Source organism: Heloderma suspectum, chromosome 6 (assembly GCF_057233095.1).
Source record: "Heloderma suspectum isolate Gila_16-S chromosome 6, 16-S_ref, whole genome shotgun sequence".
NCBI classification, from domain to species: domain Eukaryota; kingdom Metazoa; phylum Chordata; class Lepidosauria; order Squamata; family Helodermatidae; genus Heloderma; species Heloderma suspectum.
The window spans coordinates 124,037,290-124,057,766 of NC_139463.1; the positions used below are offsets into that span (position 1 = coordinate 124,037,290).

The following is a 20,477-nucleotide window of genomic DNA, read 5'->3' on the forward strand; positions in this document are numbered from 1 at the left end:
GGTGAGACAGACCTTGTGGCAGCCCAGGACAGACTGTGGGCTGCCTTCTGTGCCACGATTTTCAGTGCTGGGCAAGACAAAGCTCTAGCGCAGAGCATGCTGCCTGCCCGGCCACCCCTGGGAAGAAGCCGAAGTCAGCCCTGTGGGTGGGGCAGCCAAGTGCTTCTGGTTGCTTTCTGCCAGAAGGCTGCTTAGGGGGTTGGTCAGGCTGAAAAGGTCCCTTTTGAGTCACTAGAAGGGAGTTGATGAGGGAGGGGGCCGACGGCTGGTCAGTGGACTGATTTTGGCCTATGGACAGCAAGCAGCCTAAGCGTCGAGGTTGGCTCGCATAGTTCATGCCGAACACCCTGTCCAGAGCCATGGAGAAAATGGGCTTGTGTCTTTCCAGCTTGATCAGTAATTCCAAACCCACGCACCATGGCAGGACTGCTGATGTGCCACAAGAAACACAGTCAAAGGCTCCTGCCAAGTCTCAAGTGCCCCACCCTGGAGGAGGCCGCCCCCATCTCATCCTCCTCTGGCCTTGCCTCCTTCCAGACTTCAGCTAGAAGGGGGCCTGGCATTGGGTGTGAGCGGGCCCTTCAGTCACTCCTGAAGGAGAAAGGCTTGGACGCTTCCGAGAGTGGTTCAGTTATACTCATACATCAACCCGCCCCAACCTGGTGTCGAGATATGTTGGACTACACCTGCCATAAGCTCCCAGCCACCATGTTGCGGTCCAACACATCTTCAGGGCACTAAGTTGATCAGGCTGTCTTGCAGGCTCTAGAAGTTTGTATTTGGACAGGGAGGGGAGGCAAGCATCAGTGGACGGAAGTCTTGGAAACAGTGATCTCACGTAGGAGCCATGGCACCCTTCCCTTCTCTCCGTCCTACAGCCATAAGCTGACAGACACCCCTGTCTTTTAAGTCCCAACCCACAGATGTTCATCCATTCTGCTTTTCATTCCATGGCCACAGCCACCTCATCCCACGCCACCACTCACCGGCCTTTTTTTACTGTCAGATGATTGAAAAATTGCACGCTCACACCTGGTTACAGTTGGTGACTTTTATTATTCATTTATAAGCAAAAAAAGAAAAAATTAAGATAAAAAGAAAGAAAACCAAAATACATCTTTGAAGATTGGGAATGGGGGGGGAGAGGTGTTCTGAGGGACGCTGGGGGAAGGTGCAGCAGAAAATGGGAACACCAAGAACAGGCTACAGACCCAAGAAAAAGGAGGGATAGGGAAAGGAAGGAAAGGGCGGAACGGGACGACATCCCCACACTGTATGCAACCTCCTTACAGATTGAGGGGGGATAACAAAACACTGCTTGGGAAGGAGGGGGGTATCCCCTCAGGACCGGGCCTCCCACCCAAATGCTGGTTCACGACTCTCCTTTCTATGTACAACACACACTCCACCTGCGATGAGCCACTTCTGAAAGCCATCCAGCAAATATCCACAACACAGCATCGGAGAGCAGAGGGTGGGAAAGAGGAATGGCAAATGTACACCCTGACACTGAAGCCCTTCCAGGCTCTGCCAGAAGGCAAAAGTAAGAGATGCTGCAATCCTGCGTTTGGGGGGGGGGGAATGGGTCCCCCGGTCCCTCTGAGGCTCCACATGGGGGATAATGTGCCCCCTCCAATTATGATTCCAGAACCAAGGGACTGAACAGAGACACACACACCCCCAGCACTTGGCGGGAGGGAAATCAGAGTAAAATCAGTTCGTGTTAAGAAGGCCTCCCACTCCCCGGAGGGGGGGGAGTGTTCCTTCAGAGTCCATCCCCCTGCCTTGTATCCAATAGAGGGCGGTGAGGTGGTGATGGTGTGGAGATGATCATTCCCCTCCTGGCTCCATGGGAGAGGGAGGGCAGGGGGGGAACCGGGTTACATTACCTGCAAAAAATGGGGAAATAGAGAGGGGTTAAGAGAGGGCAATACAATGCCTTTCCGGTCTGCATTAGTCAATTCCAGCTGCACAACAACCAGCCTAGCACAGGCTGACCCACACAACACACTCGGGACAATTTCAGCCTCCGTTTGTTTCTAGAAAAAACAAATGTTCTAATCTACAAAGGTGCAGAGAAAAGGCTGAAGTCTTTTTCTGCCCTTGTTTCCTTTTCATTCCCAAACTCCACCCCCCACCCCCAGTCTCATGCCAAACTACTGCAACATCTGAAAATCTGGATCACAAAAACAAAATTTAAGAGGAGTAAAGCTTAGAGGGGAAACTGTCAACTAACGGAACACTTATGGACATCACACTATATGTGAAGAAAATAAGCCTAGGTGTGAAAAGACTCACATAAGGCTAGGTGATAAGGTGGGAAGGGAGTGGGTTGGCAGTACAGCTTTGGAGCCTGGGAGATGGTTGGGCTAGGACTGGCAGGGAGAGGCTGAATTTTCACACACCAATTTAAAAGAGTCACCCAAATCTGGTTGCAGGTCTTTAGTTGGGGAATAAAAACGTGCACAATTAGATTTTCTGGCATGGGGTACACGGGGCTTGCTTCCTCCACCCCAGACTTCGCAATTCGTCCACTCACATTGTTTGGGGAGTGAAGAGGCCCGAAAGCTGGAAGCACTGGGAGGCCAACGTCTGCGAAGCCAGGTTCAGTGCTGGGCTGAGAGCTGCAGGCAGGGAAAGACAGAGAGAAGCATTAGGACTTTTAAGGAAGTAATTCCCAGCAGGATGAGTGGTAGAGGAATGCCCGGGGCTGCTATGAAGACTGCTTCCCAGGCACCTCAAAAAGCAGGCTGGACAAGTATCTGGCCAGATTAGTTTAAGGGAGTTTGACCCACAGCACAGTGGCAGGATGCATGCTTTGCACATGGAAGGGCCCATGGTCAATCGGCGGTGCCTCCAGTATTAAAGAGGAACTCAGGCAGCAGAGCTGGGGAAGTCCTTGACCCTGGAAAAATGCTGTCAGCCAGAGCAGACAACACTGGTCTAGACAGGTAAAGGTCTGTCCCTGGACAAGCTTCATGAAGAATAGCAGAAAAATGTCTTCAGTTCACCTCCAGAGGGTGCCCCGCTCCTGGGGGATGAGAACAGCAGGGATTTGTCACCTTGCTCAAGATGCTTTACAAAGGATTACATGTGGTTACATGGGAGCTGGAGCTCATATTACACGAGGTTCCTTCCAACACTGAAGCTCCCATCAGGGACACCCCCGCCCCCCCAAGCCTATTCGACCCAACCCAGACATTCCCCGCCTTACCTGTCAGGGCGGCTGGGTTCAGTGCTCCCAGGGGTATCGCTCCATTAAGCTGCAAGGCAGCCTGAGCTGCTGCTGTAGTTGACAGAGGGAGCCCAGAACCTGCTGGGGTGGGGGAAGCATAAGAGGGGACACTCAGGCAAAGACTGACACTTCTTCATCCACATAGAAGGCTTAATTCATTTCACAATTCACTGCTATAGGATGCTGCCAGAACCACTAGTATGAGTTATCTTGGGTCATGACTGAGGGCACTTTCGAGCATTACATCTAGACACACACACAACTGAAACAGAAGCTGCGTATCTTTTTTCCCTGTGCTTCCAGGTAATGGCTGAAAAAGCCCCAAGTTCTTGTCCCTTTACTGCAGAAAGCCAAACATGAACCAAGATAGTTTTGAGTTTCCATCAAACAACTGCAGGATTCAAAAGGATTTCTCATGTAGTATTAATAAGGTTCAAAAAATGAAGCTGCTGTGTTGGTAAGAGAACAGCCAAGGAATTTTTTTTGCATCCCAATCCCTCAACAAGTCATTTCTGACTACTCAACACAAGAGATGACTGCCCTTTTCTCCTATACTTCCCCCCCACCCCGGTTATTCAGCTTCCTTTTCCAGTACTCCACAAAGGTTCAGCAAGGTTTACACTCTAATTTATCCTCACAACCCTATCAGGCAGGCTAGTCTTGAGATTATAGCTTGCCCAAGGCAAAGAGCATTAGCAATTTCAAAAAGGAAGCAGATCTCCTCTCAACTTGGGCAGACACATGGGAGGGAGCCAAGAGGGCCCTTCTCCAGTAGCGCGCGTGCGCGCACACAGTTCCTGGTTCCTACCACTAACTCTTCTTCCCATGAGAAAAGGGTGCATTCAGAAGGAACCCTTGTCATTGAAATGGGACAGAAGAAGGGAAAAAGATTTACTCCATCCGTCACAACAGGGCTAACACAAGAAGAGGTGCCTGTGAGTGGCCCAGAGATTCCCACACCTGAACTAAGGCGGGGTGTGTGTGTGCCTGCTTCTCCCAACATTGTTCACCTTGCTTACTATCACAACTATTAACAACTTTTACATTTAAAGGGCATAACAATCAAAGCCCTAAATACCTTGGGATATACAAAGGACTGTTTTCTCCTGTAACAGCCCTTGCGAACGGAGATCTAGAGATAACATCCTACTGCAAGTTCCTCTACCGAGGCAGGCTAGATTGACCTCTACTAGGAATGGTGCCCTGCTGGTGATGCCTCCAATTCTGTGTTCCCACCAGATGAACAATCTTGACTATACTGCCAAGCTGCTGAACGTTTGATCTCCAGCTATGACTTTACATGCTTGTCGCCAGCTGGTTTTAATATACTGATTTGCATTGTTCCCAGTATTGTTTTTATCTTGTTGCCATTTGGGGAACTGCAAAGTTTGAAAACATACGGTTTCTGTTGGAAGTTTCCCTGGTTAAGGCAATGAACCTCTTCCAGGTTTTCTTTTCTTTGGCTGCTACCAGGTAGCTCACCTTCTGCCAGTTTGGCCATGAGCTGCAGTTGGGAGCCAGTGGTGCCGAGATTAAGGGCCGCTCGGTCGGGCTCGTCAGCGCCATCGGGGAAGGTGATGTCAGTGGTGCCATCCAGCCGTTCAGTGACTTGCCCCACCCGCATGGGTCGGCCAGCCAGCTCAAACCCATTCAGCTGCTCCAGGGCACGACGGGCACACTCTGCCTCTGCAAACTGAGGGGCAAAGGTGGCATACCATCAATGTGTGTCTTAAGTGGGAGGCATCAGGGGCACCCCCTCCCCCAAAATGAGAACCGATACATACAGTGATGAAGCCATAACCCTTGGACTGTCCAGTATCCTGATCACGCATCAGCACGATGCTATCAATCTGCATACAGGAAAAAAGGACACAGATTAGAACTCTGTGAGGTCCACCTGTGTGCTCTGTCCCACTCCCATTTTCCCACCAGCTGTGATCCCCAACCTTGCCAAAGGGCTCAAAGATCCCACGCAGCATCTCTTTGGTGATGTTGCAGTGAAGGGAGCCAACGTAGAGCCGCATGGGCCCGCCGCTGCCTTTCTGAAGGTTGTTAGCCATGGCTGCCAGCCGGTTCTTCTCTGCCTAAGGCCACAGACACAAGGGGGAGGGAAGATTAGAAACAGCCACAAGTAATCTGCGTGATTTTTTAAACTGTAAAAGTAATTTATCAGCTGCCTTTCCAAGGTTCTCCCAAGGTGGCTAGCCAATAAATAATCACCACCATCTTAAAAACCAACCACCAACAGTGCAATGCACATTTAAGAAGCTGAGGCAAGCCAGCTGTAAATCTGGAAGAGCCAGCTCTACAAGGATCTTGCACACATGTAAACAGCTTCTCTTCAACTGCCAATGATTTGTGTGCGCATGTAGCTGACCCTGGGCTTTCACACTCAAGACTTCCAGCCCTTTTCCTCAGGAATTCTAGCCCTTCCCTAAAACCCAAACGCCAGCTCTTCCAACACTCCTTTGCTCCACAACATCTTCAATTCCAATTCCCATCCCATCAACAGTCTCAATATCTCACCTGTTCATAACCCCACCTCAAATATACACCTCCTCCCGTCAAAGTCCACTCTCCTCAGTACACCCCCTTTATTTCTTCCCTCCCACTCCACATTTCAGGTGGTTTCCACCAAGTCTCATACCTGGGAGGCCTGGACAATGATGGGTACACCAAGGAGGCGCTGCCCCGTCAGTCCGATGGCCAATGGTACTGACTGGATCTCGCAGAACTCTACATAAGCTATGCCCTTGGAGCGGCGAGAGTTTCGGTCAGAGATGATCCGTACATCGCGCACCTGCTCAAGGGGAGAAGACAAAGCAAGTGAGAGACTGTACAGTTGCAGGAACTCTGTAAGAGGACTTCGCCTTATTGCTTAATATGTATTTCCTGCCAGATTACCAGCCACTGAACAGAACCCCATAGTGAACTAAGAGCTAAGTCTACATTTGAAGGGGTAGAGGCAGGGAACCAGTGGTCCTCCAGATGCTGCTGGACTACAGCTCCCATCACCCGACCTTTTGCCATGCTGGCTGGGGCTGATGGGAGTTGGGGTCCAACATCTGGAGACCCACCGCTTACCCACTCCAAGGAGTAAAGGAAGCAAGCAATGTCCAAGGTTGAGAAAGGGAGGGAGGATGCTACCTTGCCAACAGCAGAGAAAAAGTCCTCAAGGTCACGCGGGCGAATGCGGGCGGCCAGCTGCATGCAGAACACTGTGCGGGCATCGCGCTCCTCTGGGCTCAAACTGCCCAAGGGCTCCCTGTGGGAGACCACAGAAGTCATAAGAACATAAGAAGAGCCCTGCTGGATCAGACCAAGGGTCCATCTAGTCCAGCATTCTGTTCAGTGGCCGACCAGCTGCCTGTGGGAAGCCCACAAGTAAGACATGACTGCAATAGCACCCTCCCGCTCATGATCTCCAGCAACTGGCGGACATAGGCAGACTGCCTCTGATACTGGAGGTAATATAGCCATCAGGACTAGTTGCCACTGACAGTCTTTCTCCATGAATTTGTCTAACCCCCTTTCAAACCCATCCAAAGCTGCTCAGGCACATGGACTGAGAGCTCAAACCTGAGAGAAGGCACTTCACACCCTCTTGGCCAAATAACCATTCCCCCCACCCATCAGAACACTCACCGGAGGGGGCTTTTCTCTCTGTACAAGGGACTCTTGCTGTGTCCAAACCGCCGCCTGCAGAGAGAGAAACAGGACACAATGCAAAGCAGGTGCAAAGTCATATGTTCGAGACCAAAGTCAATAGGAATTACCCCATCCAAGGTGGTGGCCTGGATTCAAAGAGGAGTGCTATACGCCCCAGGTTCATTACTATCTGGTGTCATTGTACTACTCAGCCACCCACTGTTATTACTGGGAACCCCCCAAGGAACAGGCAGGAGGGGGGAGGAGGGAGGTTCAGGAACAGGAGTCTGAGAGCAAGTCCAGAAGGACTTAAAGGTGCATTGCTCTAACACTGGTGCACTTGAGCCTCCCGGCCAACTTAGTTGCCAACCACCAATAATTCAGCTCTTGTTAAATGTTTGATAACCTCTCGTTGTGCAATAGGAATTCTGCAGTGCCCCTTACCCAGGGGGTGGGGGGCTGCGGTAGCGCACTCTCTCATCCCGCCGGCGCTCTCTGCTGCGGGACCTGCTGCCCCGCCTACGATCCCGGCTGCGGCTCCGGTGGCGGCTTCTGCTCCGGTGGCGGCTGCGGCGATCCCGGCTGCGGCTGCGCCTACGATGGCGGTCTCGGTCCCGACTGCGGCTAGAACAGATTCAGATTTTTGTTATAATTATTAACAGTTACATACTGCCTTTGTTTAAAAACCATCAAGGCGGTGTACAGCAATTAAAAACAAAACCTTAAAACAGTAACAGGAACATTTAACACATTAAAACTATGTAATTTTGAAAGCTACATTGAAGAGATGCATCTTCACGCCCTTCTGAAAGCTAAGAGAGCGGGGCCAATCGCAGGCCTTGAGTGAGTGCATTCCATAGTTTGGAAGCAATACAGGAGAACACCCTTTCAAACAGGCCTGAGGGTGATGGTACCCTGAAAAGGGCCTCTCCTTCAGATTTTAATACCTTGGCAGGTTCCCTTAGCCTGACAGCCTGGTTCTAAGCCATTTAGGGCATTCAAGGTTTAAACCAGCACCTTGAATTGAGCCTGGAAAGCAATTGGCAACCAGTGAGGGTCTTTCAAGACACGTGTAATATGGTCCCAAATTATATGCACTGGTTAAGCAGCCTAGCTGTATCTCCAGGGCACTCTTCAAGGGTGGCCTCATGTAAAGCACACTGCAATAATCTAAACATGATATAACATTTCGAATTACAGGGGATCACAGGGTGTGGCAAGGGGGGGGTGCTGATGCTGCCCTTGGCCACTCCTCCCTTTACAGCAGGGATAGGCAACCTTTTTGTCTGCTGAAGGCTACACTCCATCATGGTAACCATTTCCAGAGGGGTAGCCATGTAATTAAAAACAAGAGTTGTGGCACATTAAAGATTAACGGATTTGTTAGCCTTTAAGGCAGGGGTGCAGAACCTCAGACCTGGGGGCCAAAGCTGGCCCTCCAGGGTCCCCCAGATGGCTACAGCCCCTCCCCCTGACCTCACCCCCTTTCCCTAGCCACTAATTGTTCAGTGCTTTCCCAGCTTTGTGCAATTTTCCCCCATTCTAAAAGACTGAAATGCTGTTATTGGCAGGCAGGAGGAGCAGGAAACTAAAAATGGTGGTATTTGGGGTCTTGGTTCTTCTGTCTTCAGCCCCATCCACCACTGGAATACGGCTCCTGAAATGGAATTTGGTCCCTGGGCTGAAAGAGGTTCTACACCCCCCTGCTTTAAGGTGGCATAAGACTCTTCACTGTAGCCCTTCATGGGTAATGTCAAGGGCTGCGTGTTGGTGGTGTGCGACGCCAGAGACAAGAATGGGTGGACCACCCTGTTTTCTCCCTTTCTGCCATCCCCTTTTCTCCGCCCCCCCCCTTCCCATTCAGCAGGCTGCCAGGAAAGAGATTGACTGCTTTTGTCAGAAGTCTGAACTGACAGCATGTACAGGACTTTTGAAATTAGGCCAAAGGCGTCAGGTTGCCCACCCTTGCAATGCAGGGCTACAGGGCACAAACCAAGCATGCTGGTGGGGGGGGGGGGGGGGAGAGACTAGGCCCCATAGACCAAATGGAGGAAAAACAAAGAAGGGAAATCACAGAAGACAGAAAGAGAGCCTTCACCCAACTGTGCCAAAGGTCAGCAATGCCAGCCATGGGCCAAAACTAGGCCATGGACAGCCACTAGCTGGTCCACCACTCATTCTCTTGTTTTTCAAACACTGTATATATGATAAATCTTCTAAAGAAAGAAAACCCCGAACACCACAAAACAAGAAAAATAAACCAGTTGAACAAATAGGCAACTAATACACGCATTCATGCCAACTAGCAACTAAAACCTGACTCAGTCCCAGCCAAAAGTATTAAACGTAACTGAAACGAGTAAGAGAAAGTACTGGAGACACAAGTACTCCACATTTTTGGACGTTGTTTTCCTCTCCACTCCTCCCCTCTGCCCTGCACTAGAAAGATGGCATGCCTGTCAGAAGCTTTTTGCCTCTGCCAAATATGCATATGCCAAAGGTGACAAGTGGGGGGCTTTCCCCAATTACGCCCCCTGCCACAGCCTAGCTGTCGACCCTGCTACTTACTCTCCGCCCAACCGTGTCTCCATGCCCATCCCTACCTATGTCTGTGGTCACGGCTCCTGCTACGACTCCTGCTCCTCTTCTTTTTGCTGCTGTCAGGAAAGAAAGAGATGAGAGATGTGCTAGAGGAAGGAGGGGGGGAATGATGCCAGAGGAAGCCCACTGACTCACCTGCTGCTTTCCCCGCTGCTGCTGGGGGCGCCGTCTTTCTTTACTTCCTTTCCTTGCTCCTCCTGAGGTGGCTGGGGAAAAGGGTTGAAAGATGGAGGGTTAGTCAGCAGCCCCCTCCCGCCTCCCTGTCCTGTTTCGAAGTCCTCCCCATTCTGCGCCACGTCCGATCACTTTCATACATTACCTGTGCTGTGGGGGGATCGCCTGGTGGCTTTGAGGGTCCTGGCTGGGCCTGGAGCAAACAAAGAAGGGGTGGGCCCAGCAGGAAAGAGTCACTGAGACACCCAGGGAGAGCGGGCACATCCATACTCCACAATTCCCCACCCCACTTAAACCAAGACGATATCAACCCATAATACATTTCTTTCTAACTCTCTTATCTAGCACAAAGGGGTACGTGAGGAAACTGGGAGAACTTCCAGAAGTCTAATCAAGGTTAGTTACTGGAGGAATGCAAGGAGGAAGTCTGAACCTCAGTATTAAAATTACAGAAGCTGTGACCTCCAGTTTCTTAGGGAAAAAAGCACTATGTTTTTTAAGACCTTGTTTTTAGTATTTTGGGGTAATGCACTTAAGCAGCCCTAGCAGACTGGGACATAAAAGCCCACAGCGTCCCTCAATACATCCTTCCCTTTTAGTGCTGGGAGGGTCACATAGTGACTTCTACAGTTACAATCCAGGGCTCCAACGCAGGGAGATTAGCCATTTGAGAACTCTGAAAACCAAAGTGCACCCCCATATTATGTTTTTAGATCTGATACTTTCCCAAGAAAGTATGCCCCAGGAAAGAGATGGCTAGGGCTAGGCTTAGTAATATGGCAGCTTTTAAAAATCTGCACCGTTACTACCTCCACACACTGGGATGGAAAAAGCCTTCATCATTCTAATGCCAGGAACAGTTTAAACACAAGCACCACACACACCAACCATGCCATGCAGAGTCATCATACATAGTTCACATGAAGCAACTGAACTTTGACCTTGATGCAACATTTATCTTCCTGATAATCCCAACATCTATTGCAGGGGCGGGCAACTTGTGGCCCTCCAGATGTTTTGGCCTGCAACTCCCCTCACCACTGGCTATGTCAGCTAGGGCTGATAGGTGTTGTGGCCCCCCTGATGTTTTGGCCTACAAGTTGCCCACTCCTGTTCTACTGTACAGAAAAAGCAAAGTTTTAGCCACTGTTTAGTCTACCTAAAATACCAGCGACAGTTACTTAACTGAGTTTTCTCCTATTGCCAAAAACCACCGTAGGTACATTTACCTAGAAAATATTTGAGTTCTAAGGAAAAAATACTGTGATTGGAACAAATCTAGCAAAATTCATAAAAATATGCCCCCAATGTCTGCCTCCTTAACATGGGGAGTCATGTGGGGAGTCAGTTCTGAGTCATGTGGGTGGGCTGACTCAAAACTGCATGGACCTTACGCCCCTCGTGGATTCCTTTGCCACAGTGACAACTGCAGATGGGTTTAAGTGACCTGCAGAACAGATACTAAGCAAGAGAGAAAACTTTCCGCTGGCAAACCCATGCCCGTTGCAAATTCCTTCCAAAGAAATAGAATCAAGCCATCTTCGCTAAACACTGAGAAAGGTGTATTAAGCTAACACACACTTCTGACATACTTTATACTACTGCAAAGTTTGGATTTTATTTGGTAGGAATGCGGGAGTGGTCTAGAGCTTATGGGGGGTGTGGGGCAAGGAAGATCTAGGAAGTAGGGTGACAGAGACCAAGAACTATAGCAAGCAACTGGTAACTCTCTTGATCCATAAAGCTTGTTGCAAAACTATCCTGATTTATGTTTTTAGTAAGAATTGTCTTTTGCAGTTTTCTCTCTGCCCCTGAAGACTAGAAGCTTTGCTTCTTAAAATCAAAGTGGAGATTTTCAGGGTTCCACAAAATGCTGCATTATGCATCCCACACTCTTAGTGGCATGGCACAGAATCCTTTTTCACAAGTTGAGCCTGTTGCTGGCTTCGAGATACCAACCCTCACCTCCTCTTTCTTGTATGGGGCCTCCAGCATGGCCTCTATCACAATATCAAAGTCATCTGAGGCCATGCCGTCCTCATGGCTCTGAGTAGGAGAGAAAAAAGGGAGTTAAAACACAAGGCTCCTGACATGAAGTCCCACAAGGCTCCTGACACGAAGCCCCACAACACCATCATCCCAATGGGAAAAAGAAGTAAAGGTGGATACTCACTGGATCCTGGGATGGATTGGGGAACGCCGGATCCATGGCTGGCCCAAATGGGTGGGCTCCCCACCACCCCGAGACACAGGAGCTGCTAGCGGAGAAGGGCTTCCAGCAGGCAAAGAATTCGATCACAGCCTGGAGAAGAGGGAGGCATGAATGAAGCTGAGAACTAGGCTATGCAGGAGGGGCAAGGACCACGCATGTTGCTTGGATACAGTATGTTCTAGATTGCAGAACAGAGTTATGTTCTAGAACGTAACCTGCCAATCTGGAAACCAACCAGTGACGTATGGGATTCTGGAATGTCAACAGACAAGCATGAAAGATCCTTCCAAATTGCTTGCCAGCTTCCCACACACACAGCACCCTTACAGCAACCTGCTCTTGTCTCTTTTCCCCATGCTAGAATAAACTTAACCCATCCAAGTAATCCCTTTCCCCACAGATATATGCTCACCAGTTCTAGAAACCCCACATTCCAAAACATCCCTCAGAGAGTCTAGAATGAAGGCACCCCTACTTCTCCCACTGGATTAAGGTATGCCTCTCAGATAAACTTGCAAAATATTGGTTGCAGTTTGCTTTGGAATAAGGGGGAGAATAAGAGTAGGGAGACAGAGGCATTCTGTTCAATATATTTTTAAGTCAACAGACTGGGAAAGGAAGGCAGAGACAACATTTTGAGAGTGGGTTAAGGCTATAGAAAAACTGTGATATGTAGCAGCAATCTCTGAAAATGAAGGGCCATCTTTTGATTAAGAAAATTCCCACTCAGATTTGCACCAACACCTCAGTCTTCCTTATCTTTTACTCTGAACTCACTTGTGCTTATTCCTATGGGACTCTGTAGTTGAATGTACTTATGGTTAAAGCCTACTGAGACAACCCTATGTGCTCTTATCTGAGAGAAGCCCCAGAGCTCAGCAATACTGATTCCAAGTAAGCATGCACAGAACTGAGCTGTAAATCTTTGCAAAACAGGAAAGGCACTGCTTGTTTCTCTACAAGAGGGGTTAGCAGAATGTAGATAGATGTCCAGATGTTTTGGATTTGAAGTCCCCAAAGCCCCTGCCAGCATGGCCAATGGTGATGAATGCTGGGAGTTGAAGTCCAACACATCTGGAGATCTACTTTCTGCCTGCCCCTGCTCTACAACCATGAAGACTTCACCAGCAGTATCAGATTTTATGTTAGATTCTTGCCACACAATCATAGCAGTACAGAGTTATGTCCCTCCAGACAAGTGTTCCTCAGAGCTTTTGGACTTCGGCTCTCTCCTAAACTCAAGCTATCTGAGCTGCCAGCCCATCAGTAGCCATCTCTTCAGCAAGTAAGCGTGAGGAAACCCTGCACATGGCCTCATGTATGCTGCGAGTGCAAAGATCTGGAGACTGGGGCATCCAACCCTGGCATTTAGGAGGACTGAAACTGGGCATCTCAAACTCCCTCCTGAAGCCAGCCAGGGGAGCAGGCAAGAGGGAGAAGCTGCTGTGGGCAGAAGCTCTGGTATGTTCCCTTCCTCAACGCAGCTTTCGCAATTCAGTTTCAGTAGCTACAACGTTAAACCTCTGTTGTTGGGAGGAAAGTGTGTTTGGCTCTACCTGCTGCAGGATCCTCTTCCTCCTCCCTGGAGCTTCCCTCTCCGATCGTGAACCAGTGCCCTAAGACAACTGAATAACAGAACCAGGCAAGCTATAACAGTAGCCTTACGGTTAAGAGCAAACTGCTTATTTTCGATGTGATTAATATCATATTGTCATAAACATGGTGGATGGTGAGACACAGCCTGTAAATATGTGGGAGTTTAGGAGATGCTTTACTCTGGAATTCCAAAGAGTATAAATATATAAGAACATAAGAAGAGCCATGCTGGATCAGACCGAGGGTCCATCTAGTCCGGCATTCTGTTCACACAGCGGCCAACCAGCTGTTGACCAGGAACCCACAAGCAGGATGTGAGTGCAACAGCACCCTCCCTCCCAAGTTCCCCAGCAACTGGTGTACACAGGCTCACTGCCTCTGGTACTGGAGGCAGCACATAGCCATCAGGACTAGTAGCCATTGACAGCTTTTTCCTCCAGGAATTTGTCCAACCCCCTTTTAAAGTCATCCAAATTGGTGGCCATCACTACATCCTATGGCAGCAAGTTCCATAGTTCCTTCCCTATGGGAAGGAAACCTTTCTACAGAGCTCTTCAAGAGAAGTTATACACTTTAAAAGATGCCTCAAGGCTCCTGGACCTTGCCTCCAAGCAATTAATTTTGCCACTGTGATGGAAATCTCCAGAAGACCCAATGCACACCTCTGCCCTAGGGTTTCTTGGGCTTTGCATCTCCAGCAAAAGGATTGAGCCACTCATTAACCTTGTTCTAGAACGGCAACAGAAAATGGCTGTGAAGGCCTGGAAAAATACTGGGGGCAAAACAAAAGCTTTGATAAACCCCTTTCCCCTAGAAGGGAAGAAGTTCCAGGAGGAGGAATATTTTTTTCCCCTCAGGCCTTCACATCTCTACAAGCCAGAAAGACCAAGTGGCAATATCTAGGGATGAAGGCATCATGCATGAGAGAATACAGTGCAAGAAATAGCTTAATTTCCCTCAACACGTTCCTACCATTTTTTGTAGCAAAGACAGCTTTGAAAGGAAACACCTACTGAAGTTTCAGAAGTGTTCCCAATAGCCTTGCACAGCCGACACAAGAGTCCTCATAACTTTTACAGGCTCCTAAACACAAGCCTTCCCTCTCCACACAAAATGTAGGCCTTCAACCTTGGTTTCTGCCTGCTAAAATAATCCGGATTTTGGAAGCTGAAAAAATGCCAGGTCAACTGCAAATTAAATGCATGTGTGGTTATTTGTCCAGGATTTGGGTCCCCCTGCAACAACCAGCTTTTTGAAATATGTCTAATCTTAATAAGACCTCGTGGTGCAATGTACATCTGTCTCCAGGTGTGGCAACACATTTAGGTTTCTTATGTTAGACTAAAGTTGCAGAGGGGTTGCTCTTCAAGCCATCCCCACTACAATTTCTCAAAACTATCCTAGAGATGACAAGATTCAGAGTTGCCAAGCTCCAGACTTCAGAGTACAATAGCAGAAGCTACTATACAGCTTCACTAGCCTGCACTGAAGAAAGCTAACACTAGAAGATTAGAACAAAGGATCTAACCAACTTTGACCAGGAACTCAGTTGGATCTGAGGTGCTCCCAATCTTCACAATGCTAGAAGCAGGTGTGGGGAACCTGTGGCCCTTCAGGTATACTTGCACTACATTTTCTGTCATCCCTGAACATTAGTCATGCTGACCAATCTGCCAGCAGCTTGGGGGGAAAAATATATACCCGTAGCTCCAAACTATTTGCCTCATATCCAATATTCTAAATTGGCCTCCCCACAACCTGGTATCATCCAGATGCGCTGGCCTACAACTCTCATCACCCCATGGTCATGCTGGCTGGGAATGGTGGGAGTTGTACTTCAGCAAATCTAAACAGCAGCAGATTGGGAAAAGGCACTCTAAAAGATCCGCTCAGGTCACATGTACCATTACCACACTTCACTCATGAGCCTGCAAGTCCCTTTAATATTGAAACAAAACACGCATCTCCTAACTTCCTCATTTGTTTATTAGACTTTGATCAAGGAAATAACACATGCGCTGGATACAACTTATCCTAGATCAGCCTTCCCCAACTCAGTGCCCTCCAGATGAGTTGGACTACAACTGCCAACATTCCTTACCACTGGGCATGCTGGCTAGGGCTTATGGGAGGTGATGTCCAACACATCTGGAGGGCACTGCCCTAGATATTCCTTCAGCTTCAGGCTTTTCATAATGTAACCCAGGAGCTTTCTAGACTCAAATCCATCCAAGTCTAAAGACAGGCAAGCACAGTTCAAGCTGTTCCAACCCTCTTCCCTATGTAATCTCCACAGATAACTCCATTCCCTTCCCAGGTCTCTTCTACAACTTCCTAAGACACCATATTCTCCCAACAAATCACTCAGTACACATTAAGCGTTCAGCTCTGCTATCATCTAGCAAAACAAGCAAAGACACCAAAGTTTCCCATGACCAGGAGTTGCCAGGCTGTACAAAGAAGGGTTTTTACAAAACATGTCCCTGTTTGCAAGTACACAAGCAGAAGAGTGGCAAATCCTGAACTTTAAGGTTGCAATCCAAACACACGCTCCTCTTAAGAATATAATAACAGCCATGCTGGATCAGACCAAAGGTCCATCCAGTCCAGCATTCTCATCACACTGTGGCCAACCAGCAGCCTGCAGCAAACTTACATGCAGGACATGAGTGCAACAGCATCCCCTGTCCGCCCATGTTCCCCTGCAACTGGTGTACATAGGGGTACTGCCTCTGATAGTGGAGATAGCATACAGCCATCAGCCGTAGTAGACAGTGATGGCCTTATCCTTCATGAATTTGTCAAACCCCCTTTTAAAGCCATCCAACATGGTGGCCATCACTATGTCTTGTGGTAGCAAATTCCATAGCTTAACTATGTGCTGTGTGAAGAAGTACTTCCTGAATTACCCACCCATCAGCTTCATGGGATGACCCCATCGGGTTCTAGTATTATGAAAGAGGGAGAAAAATGTCTCCCTATCCACTTTCACCAGACCATGCATAACGCTGTACACCTCTATTATGTCCCCCCCTTACTTGCCTTTTCTCCAAACTAAACAACCCCAGCTCTTGTAACCTTGCCCTTTTCTATACTTTTTCCAACTCCACATTATCTTTTTTTTTTTAGGTGTGGTCTTACAGTAAACTCCAGTAAATGCAGCAGCCTCACCTCTTGAGTAAACGTGCACAGGCCTGTGCTACAAGTAAAACAGAGGCCCAACAGGATGCCGTCTTATACTTGAGGCATCAAGGCCTCCCAGCCTCCTGCTTCGCATCTGTTTAATTATTTAGTCGCCTTGTGCCCAGTTTTTCGACTACAGCAGCCCTCAAAGCGGCTCCCATCTATTATAATATACGATGGATACACCAAAGGCGACACCGGGCAGGGAACCCTCCCCCCCCCCCAACTCCGAGCCCTCTCGAGTTTCCTGGATCTCCTTCGCGTCGCTCCTACAATGGAATCAACCTCGGCGCCGACGCCGGCGCCGCCACCATCCTCCCCAGCATACGCACTCGTGAGGAGGAAATGATCGCGGCACACACACACGGCCCGCCATGTTCAGCGACCCGACTCTCGTCTCCGAGGCACCATCTTGTTACCTGCCATGAAAGCTATTATCCCGCTGCCCCCCCATCATGTCGCCTACCTGGGCTCTATCTTCTTCCCCCCCTTCTTCTTTTTCCTCCTCTCCCCCCCCCCCAACACTGCGGGAGGAAACAGAGAAGGTACCCAAGAGGCGAGACCACGCCCCCTCCTCCAAAGCCCCGCCCCTTGCCTCTTTCGGCAGCTGCTCTTCTGTGACCCGCGCTCTCTCCCCCGCCCCCCCGCTCCCTTTTTAGAATCGTGGGTTCTAGAAACCCCTCCCGCTGACGTCATCGCCGCGGCCGTGACGTCACAGCCACCGCCGCTACCCGTTCGGCGGCTCCGGCCCCCCTCAGGCTTTTTTCCTCGAAATCTCTCACTCACCCACCTCCCCCTCCCTTTTGGCCGTTAGACCCCGGCAATCTTTTCGGCCTGGGTCGGCTCCGAGTCTTTCGCTCCCTCCTCAGACGCGGCCGCAACAGCAGTAGCAATGCTAAGATGGCGGCGGACACTTCTCCCTCCAGAACCTTCCCCCTCCCTTCTCCTTCGCTTCGCGAGGGCCGTAGTGCGCAGGCGCCTAGGCTTTAACACTATTGATTGGCTAAGAGAGGAGGAGGAAGAACGAGACGTGTCGAGGAGGCGGGGGGGGGAAATCAGAAAAGAGGGGTGGCGATTGGTCCGGCTGCGGCTGGAAGGTGGTATTTCCATCTGTGACGCCAATGCTGATTCGATAATGGCTCAGAAATGCGTGAGGTAAGGTGTGTGTGTGGGGGGGGTTCTTTCATTTCCCTCCCCTCGCGCATCAAGTGGAACCAATGGTTGTAAGCCGGAGGTGGGACAAAGGTGGGATCTATTTACGGCTGATTGGTCAAGCTGACGGAGGAACAGTCAGGACGAAGACCGATTGGATGAAAGAGCGGGGGAAAAACCCAGCGGTATTGTTCACTACAGCGATTATTATTGGTCAATGCTACTGTGGGGCGGAGCAAAGCTGCTCAAGCTGCCATTTAATTTTATGAAAGCACAGGAGAGCGTAGCCAATCGCCTGCGCTGATTGGACAAGTCCGCCAGGAGGCCCACGAAATCCTGATTGGCCGCCCCGCTGTTGTTGTTGTGGCAAGGCCTCTTTCCAGGCCGGCCGAAGGCCGCCAGGCTCCCCCGCGGGAAGGGGGCGGGGACTGTGCCGTTCCCGTAGCAACTGCAGTCAGTCTCGCCCCGCTCCTGTGGGCTTGACGGCCGCGGTGGGAGCCAATCACCCGCCGCGCGAGACCTCCGGCCCTCGCCCGCAGCCCGCGCCGCCTCCCCGCCCCAAGATGGCCTCGGCTCACGCCAACGCCAACGCCGCCCCTCGGCGCGCAGGAAGCGGCCTGGCACCGAGCCAGAGCCTTGGGCCCTCTCGCCCAGCGCTGGCGACGCTGGCCGGCAGCGGCGGCCCCCAGGGTGTCGGGCAGGGCCCTTCCCGGCCCCTGCCCGCGCGGGGGCTTCCCGGGGGCAGCTGGGGGGCCGCCGCGGGAGCAGGATGCTGGGCTAGGCGGACCTTGGCCCGACCCGGCAGGCCCCTCCACGTACGTGTTCGTACCTGCAGAGGCCGGGGCTGAGCCTTGGGCCGCCTGCGTGCAAAGCAGGTGCTCTGCCACCGACCCGCGGCCCGCCCTGCTGGCTCCAGCCACCGGCCCCGGGCAGCCTTGATGCCCTTCGCTCCGTCTCCGGCATCTTGGTTTCGAGCTGCCTGCATTCGAGGGCGCGCGCGTTACTCTGCGCCACCCGTTCCTCACTTGCTGTGCTCCTGTCAGGTTACTCGTTTATCCTCCGCATGCAGGGAGCTGGGTGTAAATTGCTTTTCGCTAGGCTCTGTAAAGAGCACATCTCCACTACAAAGCCTTCCTCGACCTTACAGGCGATGTAGGCCAACGCATCTTCCCCAGGTTGGGGAAGGCTGCGTTAGAAACGCGCGAGCAAAAATGTAAGCATTCACTCGTGAAAGCTATAGTCGGGATGGCTTAGAAAACGTAACACAAGCGTTCTGCTGGCTCAGGCCGGAGGTCTGGCTAGTCCAGCTTTCTAGCCAATGCCCGAGGGAAGCTCACAAGCGGGGCCTCAAGGCGATGAGCATCTCGTCCTCCCCCCGCATCGGATACTTGGAGCTCCGAGGCGGGGCACTGAGCCTCTTTCAGCCGAAAGGACCAAATTCCATTTTAGAAAAGCTCTCAGGGATCACTTGGGACCTCGATATTTGAGGGAGCGCCTCCCCCTATATATGCCTGCTCAAGGACTGAGATCTATTGGAGGAGCCCTCTGCGGACCAACAGGGCGGGACATGCGCTACCGGGGGGGGGGGGGGGCTTTTTCTGCTGTGGCACCCTGGTTGTGGAATGCCCTCCCCTTGGGGGCCCGATTGGCACAGACACTGGTTTCATTTCAGCGCCAAGGTAAAACGTGGCTTTTTACCAAAGCCTTTGAGGGCTAACTGGATTCCCGGAGTTTGCACACTGTTTTAACTGTTTTACGGAGCCAGCATGGTACAGTGGTGAGAGTGTTGGACTGGGAGCCAAGGAAATTGGCGTTCCAATCCCCACTCAGCCATGAAAGCTAACTGGGTGACTTTGGGCCAGTCACAGACTCTCAGCCCAACTTACCTCACAGGGTTGTTGTGAGGATAAAATGGAGAGGAGGAAGATAATGTAAGCCACCTTCGGTTCCTTGCAAGAGGAATAAAGGCGGAGTATAAATGCAATAAATAAAAAATTAAAATAAATAGAATGAAATTCTGGTAAATAAAAATCCAGTTTCATCAACGAGTGGACGATGGAATGAAAGACACCTGACAGTTCATGAAACACAGAATGGATTTAACAAAATCCATACACCCCTAATGGCATTTGCTGTGAAGCTGGAACGTCCATCTCCAAAGTGGGGTGGGTTGCTCTATTATTTCTAATCTCTGTATGCTCAGCTGCCATCAAATTCCTTAAATCCTAAAATCTCACAGGTCTTTGTTGGGTCTTGGTTATTTGGTTCTTGTTTTTAATTCTTTAACATTTATATACATGTATACTTTTACATATCTTGGGAATCCCTTTAGTATGTAGAAACTGCTGTTTTTGGATAGCAGTGTTGAGGATAAAATCACAGAGAGGAGGAGGTTCATGTAAGCAGCCTTGATTTCCTTGCAAGAGGAAAAAAGGCAGGATATAAATGCAATAAATAAATAAATAGTTTTAGATTTTAAATTGGTATTAGCTAGCTTAATGATTTAATGTTTTTAGCTATTTAAATTATTTATTGTGTTATACTCTTTAAATTGATTTTATCTGTACGCGGCCCTGAGATCTTAATGATATAGGGCGGGATACAAATGTTTTAAAGAAATAAATATGGGGAGGGGCCAAAATCCCAAGAATACCAGCATTTTTTCACTTTAAGCTC

At 50.0% G+C, this 20,477-nt stretch overlaps 1 protein-coding gene across 45 annotated transcripts; it reads right to left on the reverse strand.

Moving 5' to 3' along the window:
* Positions 1–1,036: 1,036 nt before the first annotated feature.
* On the reverse strand, positions 1,037–19,777 carry RBM23 (RNA binding motif protein 23). 45 transcript variants are annotated; one of them, XM_084806452.1, is made up of 17 exons: positions 17,440–17,572; positions 13,427–13,495; positions 11,832–11,960; positions 11,624–11,704; positions 9,804–9,851; positions 9,620–9,690; positions 9,487–9,537; positions 7,328–7,507; positions 6,881–6,934; positions 6,383–6,500; positions 5,883–6,035; positions 5,182–5,319; positions 5,020–5,085; positions 4,718–4,928; positions 3,215–3,313; positions 2,540–2,624; positions 1,037–1,889 (listed from the first exon to the last, which is right to left on the reverse strand). In XM_084806452.1, the coding sequence occupies exons 3-17, from the start codon at positions 11,865–11,867 to the stop codon at positions 1,886–1,888; spliced, it is 1,395 nt and encodes a 464-aa protein (XP_084662578.1). In that variant the 5' UTR covers positions 11,868–11,960; positions 13,427–13,495; positions 17,440–17,572; the 3' UTR covers positions 1,037–1,885. The 45 variants fall into 45 exon arrangements, with proteins under 45 accessions (XP_084662578.1, XP_084662566.1, XP_084662573.1 ...); XM_084806440.1 differs by having other exon boundaries at positions 3,215–3,316; XM_084806447.1 differs by having other exon boundaries at positions 9,487–9,540.
* Between the last annotated feature and the right edge of the window lie 700 nt (positions 19,778–20,477).

Bases quoted from the DNA above. Each gene is read 5' to 3' on its own strand.
- RBM23 (XM_084806415.1), bottom strand. From the start codon at position 18,786: ATGCAGGCAGCTCGAAACCAAGATGCCGGAGACGGAGCGAAGGGCATC. The intron at 9,852-11,623 runs GTGAGGGTTGGT...TGTTTGCTCCAG, and splicing joins CCCCATACAAGAAAGAGGAG to GCCCAGCCAGGACCCTCAAA. The intron at 6,501-6,880 runs GTGAGTGTTCTG...GGTCTCCCACAG, and splicing joins AGAGAGAAAAGCCCCCTCCG to GGAGCCCTTGGGCAGTTTGA.